The sequence below is a fragment of the Molossus molossus genome, unplaced genomic scaffold (assembly GCF_014108415.1).
Source record: "Molossus molossus isolate mMolMol1 unplaced genomic scaffold, mMolMol1.p scaffold_m16_p_4, whole genome shotgun sequence".
Lineage (NCBI taxonomy): Eukaryota > Metazoa > Chordata > Mammalia > Chiroptera > Molossidae > Molossus > Molossus molossus.
Genome location: NW_023425377.1, coordinates 128,513,795 through 128,536,909, shown reverse-complemented (window position 1 = coordinate 128,536,909; position 23,115 = coordinate 128,513,795). Strand labels below are relative to the sequence as shown.

Below are 23,115 nucleotides of genomic sequence, written 5' to 3'. Positions count from 1 at the left end.
GGTTACACTGTGAGTTTCTGGGCTGACCAGCAGCTGAGAGGAGGAACCTGAGCCGGAGGGAGGGGAGAGCCATCTGCAACAGGAAAAGTCCCAAAGAAGAAAGGCTGGGAGGGCTTCAGGGAGGATGGCATGGGATCTGGCTCCCATGTTTTTAGTTAGAAATTCTCTCTCCAATAAGAACTTTTACAGGCAGATATTCGAGCAACATGGACAACCCTCCAAGTTGAGAAAGTGAAGGTCACCTGGTGAAGTCTTCGCTTTCAGGGACTCCTCAGAGAATTCCAGTACGAAGTCTCCATCTGGGGAGTCCAAAGAAAAAGGAGACACAGGGCTGCATGCTGAGCCCCCTTGTTCTGGTGCTGTTACCTGTCCAGAAAAGAAACAGTCACAGATCAGCCCCGCACTGCACTCCCGGGTCTGCATGTTCGAGTGGTCTGTACTGTAAACCATGCCTCCAGTCACAGTGTGTGGAGCCCCAGTGGGCAGATTCTCCCCAGAAGGACAGGACAGAATAAACTCACCAACACCAACATCAGACAGAGGGACTTCTCCAGGGCCCAGGTGAGAAAGGCCCCCTGAGTCCTGGGAATCCTGAAACTAGGAATCGCCCATTTTCACTCTAAGACATGCTTTCGATGGTTTTTCTGGAAGTTCTGCAACTGCCCCAAGAATGGAATGTACTGTAAGAGACCCATGGCCGAAGCTCCGTGGTGCTCTGGGAAAACCTTCCGAGCTAGACTCTTCGCAGGGCTGTGTTGCTCACTGTGCTTCTGGATACGCAGGTGGGGCTGCCATGTGCTCGGGGCCAGCAGCGGAGCCTACACTTCAAAACTCAGACACTGTCTTTGCAGAAAATCTTAGCTGACATTTTTACGGTATCCAAAGAGGTGACACTGTGATTGCAAAAAGCCCAAGTGGTCCACAAACCCAGTATGTGTGAAAGAGTGACTGGTTTGGAAGGAGATGAAATCTCGCCAACAGTCCACCAAATTTATTTATTTATTTATTTTTTTTATCCTCACCCGAGGACATTTTTTCATTTTTTTGTTCAGGTAGAGTGGGAGAGAGAGAGAGGAACAGAGAGAGAGAGAGAAAAACATCGATATGAAAGGGACACATCGAGTGGCTGCCACCCGCACAACCGACCAGGGCCGGGGACAAACTGCAACCGAGGTACGCGCCCTTAGCGGGAACCGAACCCGGGTCTCTCAGGACTTAGCGGGAACCGAACCCGGGTCTCTCAGGACTGCAGGCCAACGCTCTAACCGCTGAGCCAAACCGGCCAGGGCTCCATCAAATTTCTTTAAAAGCCATGTCATGTGCCAGTGGGTCCTGTTTGGCAGGTGATGAGCCACACAATTCCAGACTCCAGGTGCATGGACCTGGTCCATGTGGACTGAGCACGTGTCCTCTTTATGACTTGGCCCAAGTGGTTCTGCACTTCTCCGTGACAGCCTCAATGGCAGTTCCTGACGAGTAGCAAACATGTCTTCTTTTCATGTCATTACTGTCTCCTGTTCAAGTGAATTTATTGCCACTAAAACCATGCACTTAGTAGTTACTAATAAACTACTGCTACTCAAAAGTAATAGTAATAATAGAAAGTGAAATACAGAACGTAAAACCCATTGGTTTTATTTGAAACCTGTTAGACTCTGATTTGAACAGATCCGAGTTATGGGGATTTGGTTCTAGAATCAATTTCCCATCCGAGGGGCTCAGGCTGAGACATCACTTGGAGCAGGAAGACCCAAGGACAGGCAGCTTCTGCGCATCCTCGGGTCTAGTTGACCTGGTGGTGACCTGAACTTCTAGATACTGCTCCCAAACGAGGGACAGGTCTGAAATGTTCCTCAGCAGCCATGCTATTCACTGCTATTCTCTTCTGAAGTCTTTAATCTTGTTGTTGCTTCCAAAAAGCAATCACCTTAAAAATCTAATCTGACTGAGGGGAGTGCCCTCCAACAACTCGTGTGGAAGCCCTGACCATCGTGTGGCTGTGGTAGCAACAGGGCCTGGAAGAGGCAGCGAAGGTACATGAAGTCACAGGCTAAGTGAGGGGCCCGACCCCAGAGAATCGTGTCCTCTCCCACACACGTGCACACACACGGAAAGGCCATGTGAGCACAGAGGAGGCAGCTATCTGCGAGCCAGGGAGAAACTTCAAGAGAAGCCAAACCAGCCAGAGCCTGGATCTTGGCCTTCTGGCCTTGGAACGGGGAGATAAGACCTGTGCAGCCCCTGGGCGGTGGCACTGCCACGGCAGCCGGAGCTGAGGCACCCCTGCATCTCGCTCCACCTGCAAGCACCTCCGCAGTCCACACCTCAGCCCCACCTTCGACATCCAATCCAGCAACATCCATGCTTCTCCTCCAAATTTTATCTTCAACCTCCTCATCAAGACTCCACCTGTCCTCCGCACTCCCTACTTCAAGTCACTCTCATCCAAGGCTCCTCTTCACTGGTTTCCCTGCTCCCACTGGTCACCCCTCAAACCCTCCATCGCATGTAAATTAAGTCATGTGACTTCCTGTTGCTACCCTTCAGCGACACCATCAAGGCTGTTACCTGCACAGGCAGGACTTGGCAGCCTGGTCCGGCTCCCTTCCCCAATCTCTTCCCTTTCCACTAGTACAGTCCAGCTGGTGGGCATCTTTCACTTTTCATCGCCCACCCAGTTCTGCAACCTCAGGAAAGCAGTTTGGCCTTATCCGCTAAAAGCAACGACAAGTAATCCTGTTGCTGGGCAGCGTAACTAACGGAAGCATGTCATGAGAATCCACGTCCACGACGCACACGAGTGTTCGTAGCAGCTTAGCTGCGACAGCCCGAGATGCAAACAGCCCGCCTAAGGCACGGATGAGCCGGGAAGTCATACAACAGAACACACACCAGCAACGGGAGTGAGTGACTACAGTCTTGGGAAACAACAGAGTGCGTTTCAAGACTGACATGTTGAACAAAAGACACAATTACTCGAGGTATATACAATTTTAAAAGCAAAACTGGGCAGAGGGGGAACTTCCAGGAGGCTGATAATACTGTTTCCTAAGGGTGGGTTTACTCCATGGTGACTATTGAGCTGTATGCTTATTGTGTATGTAGTTATAGCTTAATAAAAAGGAAAAATTCCAAATCTCTTCACTAGACACTGTTTCAAATACACGCATGCCTTTCCCTCTGCTGACTTCTAGCTGGTAGCAAAGAGAGGTACTTGTGTCATACTCGGGGGATAAGAGAGGAAAAAAATCTACTAGCTATTAAACAAATATAACCTGCCTACATGCTCTTTTCGTAAAGTCCTAGTCTTTTCTGAAGTGAAAAGTAATCCTGTAAATTCCTGATCCTAGAAAAGCAGTAAACCTTTCAAATAAAATATTTTTGCCTTATTTAGTTTGATTACAGATGTTATGCTTCTTGTCAATTTACTAAATTCCTCTTTTTAATGTTTTTATTGATACTTTTGTTTTTTAGAGAGGGAGAGAGAGAGAGAAACATCACGAGAGAAGCATCAACATCAATCAGCAACCTCCCGCACGCTCCCTACTGGTGATCGAGCCCCCAACCCAGGCATATGTCCTGACTAGGAATCGAACCAGAGACCTCTCAGTGCATGGGACAATGCTCAACAACTGAGCCACACTGGCTGGGCTACTGAACTACTTTTTAATTTACAATGTACAAAGATTTAAATGTACTCCCTTTAGAAAACTTAGCACTGACATAAAGAAAATGATTTGGCAAGTTGCAACTATAAAAATGTTTCTCACCTGTGCCCTGAACGGTGTTGCTCAGCGGGTAAGAGCATCGGTCTTCAGACCGAAGGGTCACGGGTTCAATTCCCAGGCACGCACCTCGGTTGCAAGTTTGATCCCCAGTCCCAGTGGAGGTTGTGCCGGAGGCAATCAGTTGATGTGTCTCTCTCACATCAATGTTTCTCTCCCTCCCTTCCACTCTATCTAAAAATCAATGGAAAAATATTCTCAGGTGAGGATTAACAATAAAAATATTTCTCACCTGCAAGAAGTCAACCTGCATACAAGTGCGAGGCAGCTCCACTGCCCGAGACATGTAGCTGTCATGCTCAGAGCCTGGAAACTGGCCGCAGTCCAGCCATGAGCTGTGCCCTCTGACCATCACAGCACTGGCCGCTGATCCGTGTACTTGGTGCCCTTGAAACTCGACAGGCTGCGGGTGAATTACTGACAATGAGTCGTGCATAAGTACGTGTCGACACACATAGTCACTGCATACTTATACATAGAAAATAACACACAATTCAGCTTTGTATCAAATATTACTTAATGTAAATAATTACGAAGGGACTAATACTATTATTCTGAAACATGTTAAAGGCAACTAAACTGCTCTGATTTCACGGAGTTCTGGTTCAACAGTAAGTGTGAGTTTTTTTATCACGGGCACAAGGACTGCATTAATAATGAGCTAATTAAGCCAGAACCATGTGGTTGCCCTTTCTCTCCGCTTCACTGTGCACTGCAGGACGTCCCATTGCAGACCTGTCAGTCACTACAATGACGCTCTTCTATCTGAACACTAATTCTACTGTAAGCGCTCTGAGGACCGAGGCCTTTTGCTTCATCAAGGTGTCAGTAAGTTCATTTCACACCATGCTTGGCACAGGAGGCCGGCCAGAAACATGACAATGGGCAGACAGGAGAGGAACACAGGAAGCCTCCTTCTCGAAGTTGAGTAAAACGTCAGGCTTTCCTCGGAGGGACGGGGGACAAGGGATGGGGGATGGAGGACGGCAGGCTCTCTGCCTTCCAGAAGATCTGACCCCACTGCTCTGAGAGCAAAGGCCTGAGTGTGACCCCAACAGAGGCAGCTCAGAGGGGCTGCATTCCCAGGCGTGGTCGGCTTCCAGGCTTGCAATGGCTCTCTGCTGCCCCCTGGAGGGTGCTGGGATTTTTACACAACACGGCTATCGGGCCTACCCAGAACGTGAAAAAACAAGACTAATAGAGCGAAAGGAATGTACCTACAGGATGAATTTATTTCTAACTGATAAATGAACAAAATGACAATAATGTATAATCTGATATTCTTCTAATTAAAAATGAATACTCTAAGTCACACATTTGAAAGGAAAATCAAATCTAAAATGCCCCTTCCACAGGACTTTTGTTGAAAACATTATCCTGAATTTAAAACACACACACTTCCTTGTGAAAGTTGCTTTGTTGGGTGGACAGATGCTTCCCCACAGCAAACGGAGGCCTCCTTTTCCACGAGCCATGCAGCTCCCTCCCAGAGAGCTGCTGGCTGTTAGAAAGGGACTCAGTCATGAAAGCCAGGCCCTGGGATGCTGTCCTCTCCACTGACCTCTGACGTGGAGCAGTGCCCACTGAGGACCTGGGCTGTGGACACGGGCACACCAGTCGGACGTGGCAGGCAGCCCACGTGCACACCCAGTCGGACGTGGCGGGAAGCCACAGCGAGCCAAGACTGTGAAGAAGTGCCACTGACTGCACCTCACAGCCCTTCTTGACTGACCCCTCAGTACCCTTGGCACAAACTCCATTAGGTCACCAGTGACAGACAGGGCTCAAGACCAAAAGCATGGGAGGAGCCTCTCATTTCTCTTGTTCTTAAAACCAGGTGAACTCATGCTCACTAAGTTGTGCCTATGAAAACTCAGGGGGTTGTGTAGTAAACAGAAGAAAAACACTACATTAGAAAAGCAGTGTTCTTCACAAATTTTACCTGAGGGTCCCAGATTTTTCTCTCTATTTGTTTAGGAGTAACAGCTGGAAAAACTGTCTCTTCTTCATTTCCCAAGGAAAAGAACTAGAATAAAATATCAGTAAGAGTGTTCATGAGTTTGATGGGGAAATACTCCAAAACTAAAAGTTAGGTCTGCCCTTTGAAAATACACTTGTCATTTCCATTTTGCTTCTTTCTCTCTAGACATGTAACAAGCTACCCCTGGCAAAGGAGTGCTCTCATAGAGAGGTGCTAATTAACCTTAAAATGCCTTAGAAAATCCTGATTCTAAAACTTTAATGGAATTTTTTAACACCATCAGTCCTAATGCTGATGTTAATGAGTATTATTTAATTGAAAAACTGTTATGAAGCCCTGGCCGGTTTGGCTCAGCGGTTAGAGTGTCGGCCTGCGGTCCTGAGAGACCCAGGTTCGGTTCCCACTAAGGGCACGTACCTCGGTTGCAGTTTGTCCCCGGCCCTGGCCGGTTGTGCGGGTGGCAACCACTCAATGTGTCCCTTCACATCGATGTTTCTCTCTCTCTGTTCCTCTCTCTCCCTCCCACTCTACCTGAACAAAAAATGGAAAAATGTCCTCGGGTGAGGATAAAAAAAAAAAAGAAAAACTGTTATGAAGTTAAATGAGGAAAAACTGAAAACAGTGTAACATTTTATTTAAAGAATGAATCATCTAGTAACCAAAATACACAAGCTATCAGCAACAGCAACCAGTCACTTTTAGTTTAAGACAGTTATAGTAAGAAAGTCATTACAAAAATAAAAATGCACTCCTGTATTTAAAAAAATAAAATTTTATTTTGAAAGACTATATAGTAAGACTTTTTCCATTACTGTGAGATTACAACAGATGTTTTAAAAATGTGATGCCCTGGCTCGTGTGGCCCGGCTGGTGGAGCGCCGTCCTGCGCACCTGACGGCCTCTGCGTACTGCCTGGCTGGGGCCCAAGCGGGAGGCAATTCTCTCTCACATCGGTGTTTTTCTTTCTCTCCCCCTCTCCCTGCCTCTCTCTCTAAAAGCAATAAAATAAAAATATGTGACATTTATTTTAAATGGCAACTCATTCTGGAGGAAAATACACTGATGGTGTTTATTTAAAGTTTATACTTGGTGATAACTGTTCTTGAAAAAGTTTAAACCCTATTTTTTTCCAGTGGGAAAAATCAGCAAGAATGTGACCATTTGTAAGTTACACGATGCAGCTGCTGACGGTTATGGTTTCAACGTCTACGGAGATAAGTGACTGTCACCACAACCTGGAGCGTCGGTCCTGTCCCGTTTAAGCAGCAGACCTGTGAGTGCAGGTGTAACCGTTGACGACACCATGTGGATCAGGTGATACTTTCAAGTTTGCAAAATTGGCTTTATGAGAAAAGACGGGCTATTTACTAAATCCTATCGCCCACATAGGACACTTATACAAAAAACAACAGGTTCAGCTAAGTGAGTATGATGGGGTAACTAATTATGAATGAGCTTGAAAACTGACAATGTAAAATGTAAACATAAAATTATATGCCCAGCCACTGTGGCTCAGTGGTTGAGCGTCGACCCTGCACCAAGAGGTCACCAGTTTGATTCCCGGTCAGGGCACATGCCCAGTTGTGGGCCAATCCCCAGCGGGGGGCATGCAGAAGACGTCCAATCGATGTTCTCTCTCATCGATGTTTCCATCTCTCTCTCCCTCTCCCTTCCTCTAAAATCAATAAAGAAAAAGAAAATTATATACCACACCCACATGCACAAATGTAACTTCTGACTACTTTATGTTGAACAGGTTCACTCACCTGTGAAGACTGCAGTGGTTCACTTTGTTCAACTTCATTTTCTTTCATCATCGTTAGAGTAAAACACTGGCAAGAGAAACCAAAGGCAACAGTAAGTTACAAAATAACATACAAACTTTATAGACATAAATGTAAGAACACCAGAATTATCACAGCAAAAACCAAATGTTGATTAAACACTACTTTCATGTTGCAAGAACTTTAAAAGACTTTAACAGTCCTGATGAATAGGAAGTGAAATAAATGCACATATTGTAAATAGAGTTTACAGATTTTTTAAAAATTAAAAAAAATTTTTTTTTTCTTTATTGATTTTGAGAGATAGGAAGGGAGAGGGAAAGAGAGATAGAAACATCAATGAGAGAGAACACCAACTGGCTGCCTCCTGCATGCCCCCCACCGGGGATCGGACCCACAACCTGGGCATGTGCCCTGACCGGGAATCTAACTGGCGACCTCTTGGTGCAGGGTCGACACTTAAGCACTGAGCCACACCAGCTGGGCAAGGTTTACAGATTTGACAATTTGTATCAAGAACATAAGAAAGCTGTTCTAGCTTTTCAGGGTGGTTCCGCTTCTGGGAATCCAATCTGAGAAAATAACTTAAGCGTAAACAAAGATTTATGTGTAAAAACATTCACTGAAGTTTTATTTACATAGCCAAACACTGGAAATAATCAAAATGTTCAAAAACAGTGAACTGTAGTCCAAAGCGTAGGATAACCATAGGATGAAATGGTAAATAATCTTTGAAAGGTATTTATGAAGTTTGTAATAATATGAGAATGGAAAGGATATAAAACTATTTTTACACATCAATCTAGTCATATTTTAAAAAAACAGGCCAAAAAAAGCTGGAAATGTCAACAATCATCTGAGTGGTAGGATAAGTTTTATTTTTCTTTACCTTTTTCTGTATCTAAAAAAGTGTGGGGAGGACTCAAGATTAAGAGACAAAATGACCTATAACCTGGAAACTAGAGTAAGATAAAAAGGGGGGGGGCAAATGGCAATCGTTTTACAATGTATATATCACCTTATATTGTACTCCTTAAACAATACAATGTTACATGTCAATTATATCTCAGTAAAACTCGGAAAAATAAAAATGAAATGCCTGCTGAGTTGCTAGGGCACTAACTACTCCTCAAGTGGAACTTCCAGGTATTTCTTTTGGTCGAGGAATGGAAACATTAGTGATACGAGGTGAGGTCATGAACCTAGATAGCTTGGGACCCCTATTACTATAACTTCATTATGAATTACAGAACAGTCTATATCAAAATAAAATACAGCAATAGAAAAAGTAACGTACCAGTTGAGAATCCTGGTTCAGATGAGGAGACTTTGGAACCGCTTGCGAAACTCCTGTGACCAACGGTTTCCCAGCTATAAGACAAAACACAATGATTTTATTCAATATACATATAGTGGTACTCTAAAATATTTCAAAACTTATTTCTAAAACTGAATGAAACAAGGAATATAACTTCAATGTTAAGATGTGGCAAAGTCATGAGAATTGGAAAAAACCTCAATTATTCTCTTGTGCTCTGTGTGCCAGGCACTGGACAAACAGTACAAGAGAAAACAAGGTCCTTCAAAAAGGGAGGGACACAGAGAACAAAAAAAACAGGTAAGTTCAGACTGTGGAACAAAGGTTTCATATCCGAGAACTATGAGAGCAGTTTTAGATGGGACAATGGAAAACCTCTCATCAGAAGTGCCATTCCAACTGAGACCTGAAGACAGGAAAACACCAGCTATTCAGGGTCAATTCAGGTGAAGGCGATAGGACTCAGAGGCAGGAAAGGGGGTGTATAGGGGATGGGGTGTACAACCCACCCAGCAGAGGGAAAGCAGGGAGGGGGTCTGGGCCAGACCACCTCATGGGTATCTGTTTAAAAATGGAATTTTTTCTTGAAAGAAAAAGTGCATATTCAATCATCTCAATTTTATCTAAAAACACCAAGACTATCATTTTAAAGTGATTATTACTGTAAAAAACTCATAGCTATATCTAAAAACATCTTTTTCAGCCAATTTATTTCTGGTTTCATTATTTTCCCGTTAAAAACTCAGAATACTTTAAACAAAATAAAATTAAGTGGATTTTAGAACTTGATGCTATTCAAGAGCTTTAAAAAGGCACTAGATGAACACTTGTGTTCTTCCCTTTACTACCTTCACCCAGGAAAAAAAATTCTAAATGAGCATTTCTGACTTGTTTCAGCTCTTATGTGGTAGACAGTGTCCTTCTCGGGGTCTATCTAGGAGCACATTTCCACATGTTTGTCAAGGAGCTACTGGCCATGGCTTTAATGTTAATGAATCAACAGTGTAAACTAAGGTGTCTTTAAATGGGAATACACAGAACACAAGGCTCTGTATGGATGGGCCAGGACCATGTTCTGAAGGAAACCTGATCCTGTCGTTCTCCACGACACGGCGGCTCACTGGTCACCACGCACCTGTGACTACATAACTAACCGCAAATGAAGAGACTCAACTGCAACCCTACTTTGCAACTCGATGTGGAAAAGAGGACATTTCCCTAAACTAAATTCTGATATTCTTACACCTTCATGATAGGAGTTTATATCCTTATGACATTATATAATTATATCTACCCAAATTTATTTTTCTAACTTTTTCCTTTTTAATTTTTTAGAAAATAAACTGCAATGATCAGTGTTAAATTTAACTACATTTTAAAGAAGCATTTTAGCAGGTATACTAACTTACTCCTATTTTTCTCAGGAATCCCTTGAGATATTTAACTAAGAGCTCAATTTTAACTTTTGAGTACTGTGAAGTACACTGTTCATTCACAATCATGTGTATATATTATTTACTATATTTACTAACATGTTTTGTATTTATTTTCAAAAACGCTGCTGGCAACAGACCAGAAGCAAAGTCAAAAGACCAATGACACTGAAAGAAAACATTTGCAATGTCACAGGTAAGGGCTTCTGTGATATAAAGAAGTCACACAAATCAACGAGAACAAAACCACCCCTGGAAGTGGACAAGGGGTGGGTGGGTGTACATGAGCGCACATGCGATGTCCAAGCATGTGGAGAGCGGTGCAGCTCCCCGTCAGCAGTGGAGCACACATCTAAGACGCACTGACTGAGCTGCACCTGTCATCTTAGATGGCTGGGCTATGGGGGGACAGGCAGTCACACATGGCTGGTGGGCTCAGATCTGGTGATTCCTGGGAGGGAATTTTGAAGTGTATTTAAGACACTTTCCCCAGCAACCCTACTGCTTTGTATTTGCAGACCTCCAACAATATGCAGAAAGCCCATGTTTATACAGATATATAAGGTTACTTATTGTCACATTATTTGTAATAGCAAAACACTGGAGGTGGCGTGAATGTCCATCCACGCAGGAGTCTTACAGGGCTGTGAATAGCATGATGAGTCCTAGGAGTGAGGTGACCTCCAGGGTGCCTTGCCAGGTGGAAAGAAGCAAGGTGCTAACGAACAGATAGAGCATGGTGTCTTTGGCTGAACAAGAGAAAACAAGATCCACACGGAGCTGTTTATTTTTGCCAAAGAAAACACAGGTATGAGGTTACCCGCAGCAGGCCGCAGGAAAGGGCGGGGGCAAGAGGCAGCCGAGCACACACCTTTATATGGCTTTGACTTTCAAACCAGGTCAATATTTTACATAGTCAGAAATAAAAATAAATCAACAAGGATGGCCAAAAAAGCATTCCTACTGAATACAAACAATGAACTTAACTATATTTACATTGAATAAGATAATCACATGAAAGAGCACAAAGTAACCAAGTAACTTTTGAACATAATACCCAACTCTCTACTCTCAGTAGGATACGGTCTAAAAACAAAGAAACAACTGCCGGATCGGTGAATGTCACAATCTTGCTCACTGCCCACAGCGATACTGGCTAGCGACCTAGAGCCCTTGGTGTGCAGTGTGGAGCTGAGGGAGTAACAGACTGACGTGTTTGGGAGCCTGGGCCTGTGCTCCCGGGGGACAAAGACACACCCTGGAACGGAGAAAGGACAACTCAAAGGCGTGAAGTGAAATTAGATAACCACTAGAAACTTTTTTTTAAGTAACTCCTAGCACATGTCCAAAAACGTATGACAGGAATGGACAGTAACATGCACACTTTTGCTTAGATGTGCCTTCAGGTATGTGTAGGACACTTCTGGACGGAAAAAACTGGTGGAGTGGGCTGAGGGACTGTGAAAGGAAGACTACTTTCACCACCTTATCCTCTATTAGAACTCATTCTGCCAAGCACAGGTACTACCTATTTAAATGCTACGTAATTCTTCAGCCCCAGAGCAAGTCTCTTCTCATCCTTTAATCTCTAAACAAAACAGACAAGCATTCTAACCTTCAGGGCTGTACTCGGGCTCCTGGGTCTGCGGCGTTCCTTGTTGCTTAAAGGTTGTGTTTTTCTTTTTCACTATTTCCAAGCCTTCTAAAGCCGTACTGTGTTCAGACAGTGACTTTAAAAGACAAATGCTATTTTTTAATCCAGAAGGTTCTGAAGACATCCTAGGACTATTCCAGGACTGAGTGCTTGCTGCTGCAGCAGTATGTCCTTCAGTGTGGTCACGGGGTGAGCCTGGAATCCCTCCCAGATCTTCAGATTCAGAAAGATGTGTTTCCATGTCTTTAGATATAGGATGATCCCTCCCCAGAGGGTAAAATGAAGAGCTGGGAAGTCGGGGGTCCGACTCATCGAGAACAGTGCCTTTCTCCGAGCGAGTCTCACTGGCATTTGATAGCTGGATGCTGCTGTCTCTGCCAGAGGTTGGCAGTAAAACCGGCTCATCATTTTCATCTAAGTCACTTCCCATACAAAAAGATTGATGTTGAGTCTGTTCTGAAAATAGATTGCTTTCAGGAGTCTGAGTAGTATCTATGTTTAAAAAATGAGGAATATGTAAATTTGAGTTTATACCTTTAGATGTATTAGGGAGTGAAGCAAAATCATAGTTACTTCTGAGTTTTTGGATAGGTGCATGAGCGTCTTCACTACCTGCACACACATCGTCGGCCCACTCTACTGCTGAGTCACTACACCCCGCTGTTTCACCTCCAGTGGGTCCAGCTGCACCACAAAGCTGTGACACTGAGAGAGACAAAGGTGCATTCCCAAATGTCCTCGGAACACCTGAACTGCAGTCATCCGCCAAGGCCTCCCTTTCCCAGTCCTCTGGATCCTGAGACATTTTGTTGCTTTCCTGGGATTCCTCCTCGGTGTCACTGGTTTCAAAATTGTTCAGATTAAAATTTACCTGCAAAACTGGTTGTGTTACACTGCTCATGGGTCTGTGAATACTAAGGCTCTCATTATCAGTATTACTTCTGGGAAACATGTCTGTAATGGCCTCAGAGATCCCAGAACTGTTATTCAGTGAAGATTCAATCTGTAGATGCTTGGATTTGGGCACAGAAGACACTGCTTGCTCATGATCCTTTTCTGGTGTTCCACATGTATTTATCGCCTGAGCATTTTCTCTAGTAAGAAGCAATCCTTTTATGCACATATGGTCATTTTGATTAACAGGTATTTGAATATTTTCTTGAATGTCAGATTCTGACACTAAGCCATCATTTCCCACATTGCCACAGGTAATAGGTAAGCTGTTGCTTTCACTGCATAAAGGAATTTCCTGCTTTACTTCCTGATCCTGGGATGGATCAATATTATCTACTACCTTCTCTTCATTACACTTTTCCCCATTTTCAGCACCTGCTTCGAATAACTGTATTCTTTTTTGTACCAAAAAGTCTCTCAAATTTGAATGTATGTCATCTCCCTGAGCCTGGGGTTTCCCTTCTAGATCATTTCTAGCTACAGCAGAATGAACAGGTGAACTCGGTGAGGATAAATACACGGCCCACCGGCTTTCATTTCTCATGGGCCTTTCTGATGGTTGCTGGTACTGTGAGCTTTCTCTTCTCCCCTCAGCACACTCTTCCTGACTAATGAAGCACTTTTGCTTGGTAGGAATTTTCAAACTCCCTTGTGGCTGTACTTGAGGGAAATGTCCTGACATCTCAGAATCCACTTCCTTGGACGCACTGGTTGGGTTGGACTTCAGAAGAGCTAGAATCCGTGCTCTGCTCCTGATGCTCTGTGCAGCTCCTGAACAGGCAGGTGCCACACTGTGCCCTTCCGTGGGCTCACTGCGGACAGGAGAGCAAAGGTGCCCCTCTTGCCACAATATCTCCTGGTAGCTCCTGGAGGACGGGGCAGAGCCAGTGGAGGGAAAGGGTGGGCCACTGCTCCATCTGTCCTCACAGACGACACTGCTCCCGGGGTCTGCTGGCACACTGCGTACCCCTCTCTTGCCAGCAGCAGAAAACAACGGAGGAGGGCTCGAGAACAGAGAGAAGACAGCAGGGCCAGGGGTCACAGCCTCAAGTGATGCAGCTGACTCGCCATTGTCCATAACAACCATTTTCTTTGGCACTTGACGTGGTCCTTGAAAACCCTAAAAATATTTAAAAAATTATTAGCTGTTCTATTGCCTACACAGAAAACGTGAAATGTACCAGTTTAAAAAAAAAAAGAAAAAAGATGTGTATGTTTTGTAAGGTAAAGTAATAATTAAAATATAAAGTTTGCAAAGTTAATTATAATGTAAACTAATTTTCATTAAGATTCTTTTCTAATTAGAGTTGACTTTCTACCGGTCAAGAATATGCTATAAAATGCCCTTTAAATTAATGAGACTACAACAGTTCCAAAATTCACTTCTTCTTGAAATGACTTTCCAGGTATAGATGGACTCAGTACTTTCACAGAGAAACTCACAGTAAACTTCCTTTTCAAACCGGCAGGCTGACACCTGACGGACCGGCCGGAGGGCGCCACCTGCTGGGGACTGAGCTTCGGTGCTTCTGGAGCCCTGTCCTGGTTCACAGCTGTGCCTCCAGCAGCTCTAACCTCCTCCACTGTGATGGAGTATCGGTCACTCTCTAAGCCATCTCCAGGCTTCACCTAGATGTTAAAGGACACATGTCAGAATCACATGCTCTAATTATCTGACGACCTGTGTGTTCTGGTGAGCTCATGAGCACTAGTGAGACACAGTGCATATTGGATAAAGTTACTGAATGAGTGAATCAATAACTAAACTCTTTATTATTATTATGCACTAGTTAAGTACCATCACGCACAAAAAAAGAATAATAATACAACAAAAATGTCACTAATTTGTTTATTCAACAGTACATACTGGGACCTATATGAGGCCTTTGTCATGTGCTGGGGACACAGACAGAAGCAAGGGAAATACGCCTCCTCTCAAGAACTTCAGTTAGAACCCATACAAGTAAATATTAATTAAAACAAACAAAAAAACCCCAAAAACTATTAGCTCTGGCCAGTTTGGCTCAGTGGTTAAAGCATCTCTCCACAAATCAAAAAGTCTTGGGTTCTATTCCGGTCAAGGGCACCTTGGCTGTGGTTCAGTCACCAGCCCTGGTCAGTGTTTACAGTCAATGTGTCTCTCTCACAATGATGTTTCTCTCTCTCTCTCCCCTTCTCTCCCTCAGTCCCTCCCACACTATCTGAAGATAAATGGAAAAATTTAAAAAGTAGATCTATTAAATATCAATTATGTCTTTAATTATCACACATTAAGTATTAATGTAAATTAGTTGGTTAAACAATCATATTCCCAAAAAGGTCTTTTTAATCACCTAAATAAAGCATAGCACTTGCCACCATCTCTGAGTGCTGCATAAAAATAAAATAATCAACCTAGTTGATAAAATCTGTATTATCACAGATGTGTTTAATTAGTAAAATGGTTATAAATATAAAAATAACAGTAGTTACCACCAATGAAACACCTATTAAAACAGTGCTTCTAGACCCTCTTTTGATAAATACAGAAATACCACAAGCACTATTAAGGTCATATAAAATTTTAAAGTGGATTAAATACCATGGCCAAACCAGCACAATGACAAGAAGTGAGCCAGAACACCGCAGAGTGGGAGCCACTTGGCGCCTCGCATGAGCCCTCCCCAGCGCGCAGCCCACAGGCGACCCAGGCCCGCAGGCCAGCAGTCAGATGCATGCTGGGCTGCAGGAGCACCTGGAAGTGGGAACGACCCGGAATGCACAATCTGTCACCCTGAGCCTTCACACTGAGCATTTAGTTCCCCTCCCTTCCTCCTCCAACAGGGAGAAACACAGGATCAGTGTACGAGACAAGATTTTAAATAGGAGTAATTCCACAAAATAGTGCCCACTGTTGTTCTCCGCCTATCAAAACCAAGAAACAGAGTCTGTCTAGAGTCACTGCCGGGGCCCACCCCAGCCCCACCACTGCAACACTACTGTGGGCAAGTTACCTAATATTCTGAACTACACCGCTAACTTGCAATTTACAGGGTTATGTAAACATTAAATCAGATAATTTCTAAAAGCTTTTATTTAGCACAGAGTCTGGATAATAATAAATGTTCAATAAACAATGGCTAGAATTATTAGTATTAGTATCTTGACTATAGTATTTAACAACATTCATAAAAGAAATACTTCGAGACTTTTTTTTTTTTTATCCTCACCCGAGGACATTTTTCCATTCTTTGTTCAGGTAGAGTGGGAGGGAGAGAGAGGAACAGAGAGAGAGAGAAACATCGACGTGAAAGGAACACATCGAGTGGCTGCCACCCGCACAACCCACCAGGGCCGGGGACAAACTGCAACCGAGGTACGCGCCCTTAGCGGGAACCGAACCTGGGTCTCTCAGGACCGCCGGTCGACGCTCTAACCGCTGAGCCAAACCGGCCAGGGCTAAGAGACTTTTTTAAACAATACTTAAAAATAAGATAGACACACCCTGGCCAGATAGCTTAGTTGGTCAGAACATCATCTGCATACACCAAGGTTTTGGGTTCAATCTCTGGTCAGGGCACATATAAGAATCAACCAATGACTGCATGAATGGGTGGAACAACAGATCAATATTTCTCTCTCTCTCTCAAATCAGTAAATACAAATAAAAAAACAAATAAGGTAGACACATTAAAATACCTCAAGGCGCTTCAGAAATAAACTGTCCAAACATTCTCCTTTGTCATCATATAAAATTGCCTGTAGTAAAACAAAATAAATGTTAAAACGGGACACACATCATTCTGCTTTTCTTAAACATCTTCGAAAGCAAATCTAAACTTGTTCTGTGAGTAAATCATGGAAGAAAGGACCACCCATTTTGTTAACTTGGGATTGGAAACCGCATCTGTCTTCAATGTCACTCTGTGAAGAGAGTGAAGGCACATGAGAAACTCAGAAAATTCATCCCTCCCAGGAGGGTCTGGGAGTGAAACAACAGAACAGGAAAGCGTGAGAGGACAAAGCAGGACTCGGTCAGTGGAGAGACTACTGCAGCGGTGCGGGAGGTCAGGGCAACAGCCAGGGCCTGAAGTCACCGCTCATGAGGTGTGAGGAACACAGCCTGTGCCTGGGAGGCACGGGGCGAAAAAGGAAGCCAGAGAGATTTCTCCTTGTGTCTCTATAGCCATTCACAGCAGTTTCTCCACGAGCCCTTTAATATTGCTGTTTCCATCACTTTGGAAGTTTGTCAGTTGTTAAAAGATGAAACACAGAGCCCAGCGGGTATGGCTCAGTGGTTGAGCACTGACCCTGCACCAAGAGGTCACCGGTTTGATTCCCGGTCAGGGCACATGCCCAGGTTGTGGGCCTGATCCCCAGTGGGGGGCATGCAGGAGGCAGCCAACTGATGTTCTCTCTCATTGATGTTTCTCTCTCTAAAAAAAAATCAATAAAGGAAAAAAATGGATCTCTCCTTTAAAAAAAAAAAAAAAGATTAAACACAGAGTAACCATATGATCCAGTAATTCCACTCTTCGGTAGACAGAGAAATGAAAACTTGTTTTCATGAAAACCTGCACACCAATGTTCATATCAGCATTATTTAAGAAAGACAAAAAGTGGAAACAAGTCAAATACACGTGAAATGATGAATGGGTAAGGGAAATGGGATCAATCCATACAACAGCACATCACCAGCCATAAAGGGGAATGAAGTGTTGACACGCGGTTCAACACGGAGGACACTGAAAGCAGGACAAGTGAAAGCTCACAAAGGCCCACGGCGTGCGGCTGCGGTCACGGGGAGCCCAGACAGGCAAATCTACCAGAGTCAGTAGATTAGTGGTTGCTTAGGACTGGAGTTCTGCACTGAGTGACTATTAATGGGTATGAGATTTCTTTTGGGGGTAATAAAAATGACCTAAAATTAAGACATTGCAAAACTCTGTGAGTACACTAAGACCCATTGAACTGTGTACTCTAAATTGGGTGAATTAAAGTGTATGAATTGTATGTCAGTCAAGGGCTCTATTTTCTCTACTCTTCCATTTTATACCCCATCCCTGAGCGAGACCACCCACACAAATCAGATCATGCCACGCTTCTGCTCAGGTCCTTCCACGGTACCCACAGCTCCCAAAGAATGAGAACGCAAGTCCTCGCAAGGACCAGTGAGGCTCCCAGAACCCCCTTTATGTCCGTTCTCGCCCTTGCTCACCCTACTCCTTGCTGTCTGCCTGACCCACCAGGTATACGTTCCTTCTCCTCCATGCAGTCAGGGCTTCATCTTTGTTCCCTGCTGCATCCCTCAGGACAGGGGGTAACTCATAACAGATGCTCCCAAGTACCTGCTGAACGAATGAATGAGCCCACGCCAGGAGCTTCGAGCTTCCCTCCGTGCAGGCGCTCCTCTCAGCTGCCCGGAGCTCTCCGGGCTCCAGGCCCACAGCCGGTCACTTGTGTTTCCATGACACGAAATTCACTATGTTCATTTGGAGATACCCTAACCAGCACCTTAACCATCATCAGAAACCTGAAACTCATTCTAGATTCTCCTCACCTTCCACATCCTAGACCTTGAGATTCTACAACCTTCCCATAACGTCCCTGTAATCACCCTTCTCTGCACTGTTGCCGCTCGTGCCCACTCGGCCAGACCCCCATCACTTTCTGTCCATGTCACCCTGTTGTCTCTTTGCTATAACAGTCTTCCTAAATACAGCCTGACTTTGATCCTGCAGCACTTAAAAGTTAGGTTTGACTCTGCTGCCAAAATGACTTCCTAGAACAGAAACATGATGATGTCACTCTTCTGCTCCCAGTTCTCACTGGCTCCTCGAGCTGAGCAGTTCACTGTGACATGGCTCCTGCAACTTCCAGCCCCATTCTTTGCCTGTAGTTCCCCAAGTGTTTACTAGTCTTTTGTTCCTCCACGTTGTAGCTATGACACCATCTTCAGGTCCTCTTTCTCCAACCTATCAATTCATGTACAAATCAAACACTCTTCATCCGGACACCTTCTGAACCAGAGTCAGATGTGATGTCCCTCCTTTGTAATCTCAGAGTCCTGAGCATATTACTGTACATATTATGATCCTTATGCTCTTAGATAAAAGTCTCATGAAGACAAAAACTACAACAGTTACTTCAGTGCATGCTTACGATATGCCAGGTACTTTGTTAGAGGTTTGTTTTCTCATTTAGTCCTCAGGACAAGTTGATGAAGTATCATTGTCCCCATTTAGAAGGACACTAGGGGCCTGAGAGGCGAAGTAACTTGCCAAGGTTACACATCCAACAAGCGAAGAGCCAGGACGCAAAGAGGTCTGCCTGACACTAGCTGCTCTTCCACACTGACTCCATGTCTCGTCTGACTTTCCTACTGCCCACCAGCAATGTCTGCGTGATGACTCAGTCTCTGGAAGATGGTAAGAATTTGGATACATGGAGAGAAGCATTACTAGAGCAAGAGAAATAATGTAAGCAATGGCTGAGTATATACTGATAGTAACTTTCCTGGGTCCCAGAAAATCTCGGGGGCTAAGTTGAATTTATCTTGTTTTCCTATAACCTACCAGTGTGAGGTGTACAATGGACACAATACATGTGACAGTTAAAGATAAAGTTGAATACCACTAGCTTGAACTTAATATTGTGATTTTGTATCACAAGAAGACATGGCAGATATTCAGAATCCAATCAGATGTCTTTTTAATATAAGACAAAATCTGTAAGATTTTTTAGATTTGGCCCTAACCAAACAGGAAGAATATAAAAGAGAAAATTACACAGAATAGCATAGAACAGTGAATAAATTAAGTAGTTTAAGATAAGTGGTTAAAAATATATAGATGGGGGCAGACTAAACAGTCATCTATTCAAATGAGAAGAATTAAGCAATGTCAATAAATTCATTTCAAATGAAAAAGAAAATGAAAGATAATGACATGACTTGAACGTAGAGACATCCATAAAGACCGACACTCTCTAAAGGGCATGACCTTGTACAGACTGCTGCTACTGAAACAAAACACAAAGCTCTTGGATTCTGTCTCGACTGCTTGGCACTTACTTTGTTTCCTAAGTGAGTGATCTTCAAAATTCCATCTTGCCACACTTTTGACTTCTTCGTCTTTTGATGAGTATACAGTACCTTATTTCCAAAAGCACAAAAAAATGGTTTCTATATTTATGTATTGTTACATATTTTATACCATTCCACAAACAAAATATGTTTAAGACATCTTTATCAAAATAAAAGCACAGATATCATAACAATTCCAAAAAAAATAAATTAAAAAAAGAAACTAGATAGTAAAAGAACAGGGAGTAGAAAAGAACTAAAATCTAAGTAAAAACTGAAGTTAACTGAGTAACAAAAGTAATTTTGAGCTTCTTAGTCATCAGGGGGAAAGGATAAACGCGTGTGTTACAAAGCACTTAAGCTTTGTGCAATTCTCAAGGTGTAGTCCAGAGACTCCTGGAGGTCCCCAAGACCTCCCAGAGGTCTGTGAGGGCAAAACTGTTTTAGGAAATTACTTGCCTTTTCCCTCTCATTCCTTTGGGAAAGTAGGGTGGAGTTATGTACAGGTTATTTATGGGCAACATGGTAAGATTCAATTTCAGATTAAATGCAGAAGCAGATCTGAGAACTAAGTTCAATGTTAAAGGGATATGAACATAATCTACAGCAATGCTGCTCTTGTTTCGTTACTATTTTGGGAAATATAGCTATTTTAAGAATATAATTTATTAAATGTAATGGGTTTGCTCTTTTTAATAAATAAGTATTTTTAAAAATGTTACAATTTCTAATGTAAAAAAAAATCAATAGACATAAGGCCCATAATAAAAAATTCTTTGGGGTCCTCAATAATCTTCAAGAGTAGAAAAGGGTCTTGAGACCAAATAGTTTAAGACCACTGATCCACACAGAAGAGGCATGCCAGTTCTTCAAGAGAAAGGAATTATTTCCTGGTCTCGAGCTTCCCGAGATTTATTCCAAAGGAGTCTGTATAACAAATGAATAGTAGACAAGAGATAGGGTTGCCAGTTAAAATATCGGGCAATATTTGAGACACATAGACTTAAACCAAAAAGTTCTTTATTGTTTATCTGCAATTCATATTTAACTGAGTTTCCTGCTTTTAGGTTTTGGGATTTTTGTTTGTTTGTTTTTGCTTAACCTGGCAACTCTAGCAACATTTGTAAAATATGGAAGAAAGAAAAAAAATAGTGGTGAGACTTACAACAAACTCTTGGCTTTCCATTGTTTCTTCTGAAGTTACAAACCAGTCAGGTCCAGAAAATAATCAGTGGTTCTTCAACTGTAACACCTAAATTGAAAAATGATAACAAATATTCAACCTTGATGAAAAGAAGTATCAAATATACTTTTCCCCACAAACTCCTGACCTGAGAGAGGAATCTGTGATTTCTAAGACTATGCAACTGCCCAGGGAAACACAGAAGCAGTCAGTTCCTGCCACTGAGAACACAGTGTGTGCACCCCACTGTGGAACAGGGATTTGTCAAGTAAGAGAAAACAAAGTCAAGTAAGTGAAAGATTAGCAGTTGGCAATAACTCTTCCAGGTGCCATAACATGTATCAGAAATGATTCCCCCTGACCCTAGGTTGGGTTCTTAATAGTTTCCATTTCCAAAGTTTTCTGAGTTGCTATGGTCACCACAAGAGGGCCCCCTTGTGCTTTACATTTTTCCTTGTACAGCTTCAAGTCTACATACCACCTTTTCTAGTACAGAATACACATAATTCCTCTGCAAGGAAAAAAATCTTTTCAATATCACTTCAATGAGTTCTGTGATTATTCCATGCCACTGAATAAAACTGTTACTGTGGGCAAATCGGACATCTACAATCATTGCTGGAAGAGTAGAGATGACAAAGAAAATTATTATTTTCCCTAAAGCCTTGGTTCCAAAGGTATGACCTCCAGACCAACAGCATCGCATCAGCATGAAACGAGTTGGAAACTGAAATTCTTGGGTTCCACCCCTGACTCACGAATTCAGAAAGTCTGGGGTCAGGGCCCCGCAGTGTTTGAACAGGCACTGCAGGTGACAGTGATGCAAGCTTGAGTTTGAGCACCCTGCCCTAAAAGACCCACGAGGGCTTCCATAAAGCTGTGATTTGTAATTCTGGATTCCATTTCTCATTTAAACACATAAAACAGACCACCTCCATATTACTTACAAATTACACATATTTATTTAGTACTTACTATATGCCAGACGAAAATGAATATATCATTCCTAACCTCAAGACATTTTCAGTGTCAAGGACTGAGGAATAGTGATTACAGTGAAATGTGACAGGAATAAGGGGGCGGCGGGGGGCAACCAGCTCGCCCTAGGGCATCAAACAAGGCTTCCAGAAGGACGCAATGCCAAGCTGCGAGCTGAAATAACATTAGCCAGGGAGGATGCCAGGGAAGGTAGTTCCAAATGGTAATCAGTACATACAAAGGCCTGTGGAAGTCACCAAGGCATGATCTAGGGACTCCAAGTCGCACGGTCGGAGACCCGAGCCTGACAGTAGCAGAGAGAAGAGGCCGAGACAATGAGAAACAGGAACGGGACTGAGGCCTGGCCCTTCAAAACGAGGCTGTCAGAAGGCCAGTGCCGTCCCCAGCCAGTTCCTGCCTTGCTGGGAAGCGGCTGTGCCCGGGGAGCGGGACTCTTCGCGAGCAGCCCGCGGGCCTGCACAGCAGGTCTGTACCCCGGAGGGCAGATGCTTTCATCACCAGGCGCAGGAGGACGCTGCGTACTCATTCAGGTCACGGTTGGGCTGGTCAGAAACCGCGAGACAAATTGTTTTCCTAAATCAGTGGTATCGCTTGTGGGATTTATAACCTAAAAGAAACGGAAACTAAGTAGCAAGTTAGATGGGGGGGGGGAGGAAGGAGGGAAGGAAGGAAGCAAGCAAGCAGGCCCTGGCCAGTTTGCGGAAGGAAGGGAGGGAGGGAGGGAGGAAAGAAGGAAGGGAGGGAGGGAGGAGGCCCTGGCCAGTTTGCGGAAAGGAAGGAAGGGAGGAAGGAAGGGAGGAGGGAAGCAGGCCCTGGCCAGTTTGGGGAAGGAAGGAAGGGAGGAAGGAAGGAAGGAAGGAAGGAAGGGACGGAGGGAGGGAGGGAGGGAGGGAGGGAGGGAGGAGGGAAGCAGGCCCTGGCCAGTTTGCGGAAGGAAGGAAGGGAGGAAGGAAGGAAGGAA

The 23,115-nt window shown here is 43.8% G+C and overlaps 1 protein-coding gene across 1 annotated transcript in view; it reads right to left on the bottom strand.

The window, feature by feature from the left end:
• ZGRF1 (zinc finger GRF-type containing 1) overlaps positions 1 to 21,229 on the bottom strand; it is a 49,800-nt gene extending 28,571 nt beyond the window's left edge. Inside the window, exons 1-10 of the mRNA XM_036282294.1 lie at positions 21,138 to 21,229; positions 19,961 to 20,041; positions 16,588 to 16,647; positions 14,353 to 14,538; positions 11,917 to 12,031; positions 8,848 to 8,921; positions 7,533 to 7,598; positions 5,728 to 5,811; positions 4,018 to 4,188; positions 243 to 366 (exon numbers count right to left, since the gene is read on the bottom strand). Of these exons, the coding sequence (XP_036138187.1) occupies positions 243 to 366; positions 4,018 to 4,188; positions 5,728 to 5,811; positions 7,533 to 7,598; positions 8,848 to 8,921; positions 11,917 to 12,031; positions 14,353 to 14,538; positions 16,588 to 16,647; positions 19,961 to 20,041; positions 21,138 to 21,158 (982 nt within the window). The 5' untranslated portion in view covers positions 21,159 to 21,229. The remainder of the gene's footprint in view (positions 1 to 242; positions 367 to 4,017; positions 4,189 to 5,727; positions 5,812 to 7,532; positions 7,599 to 8,847; positions 8,922 to 11,916; positions 12,032 to 14,352; positions 14,539 to 16,587; positions 16,648 to 19,960; positions 20,042 to 21,137) is intronic.
• Positions 21,230 to 23,115: the final 1,886 nt, after the last annotated feature.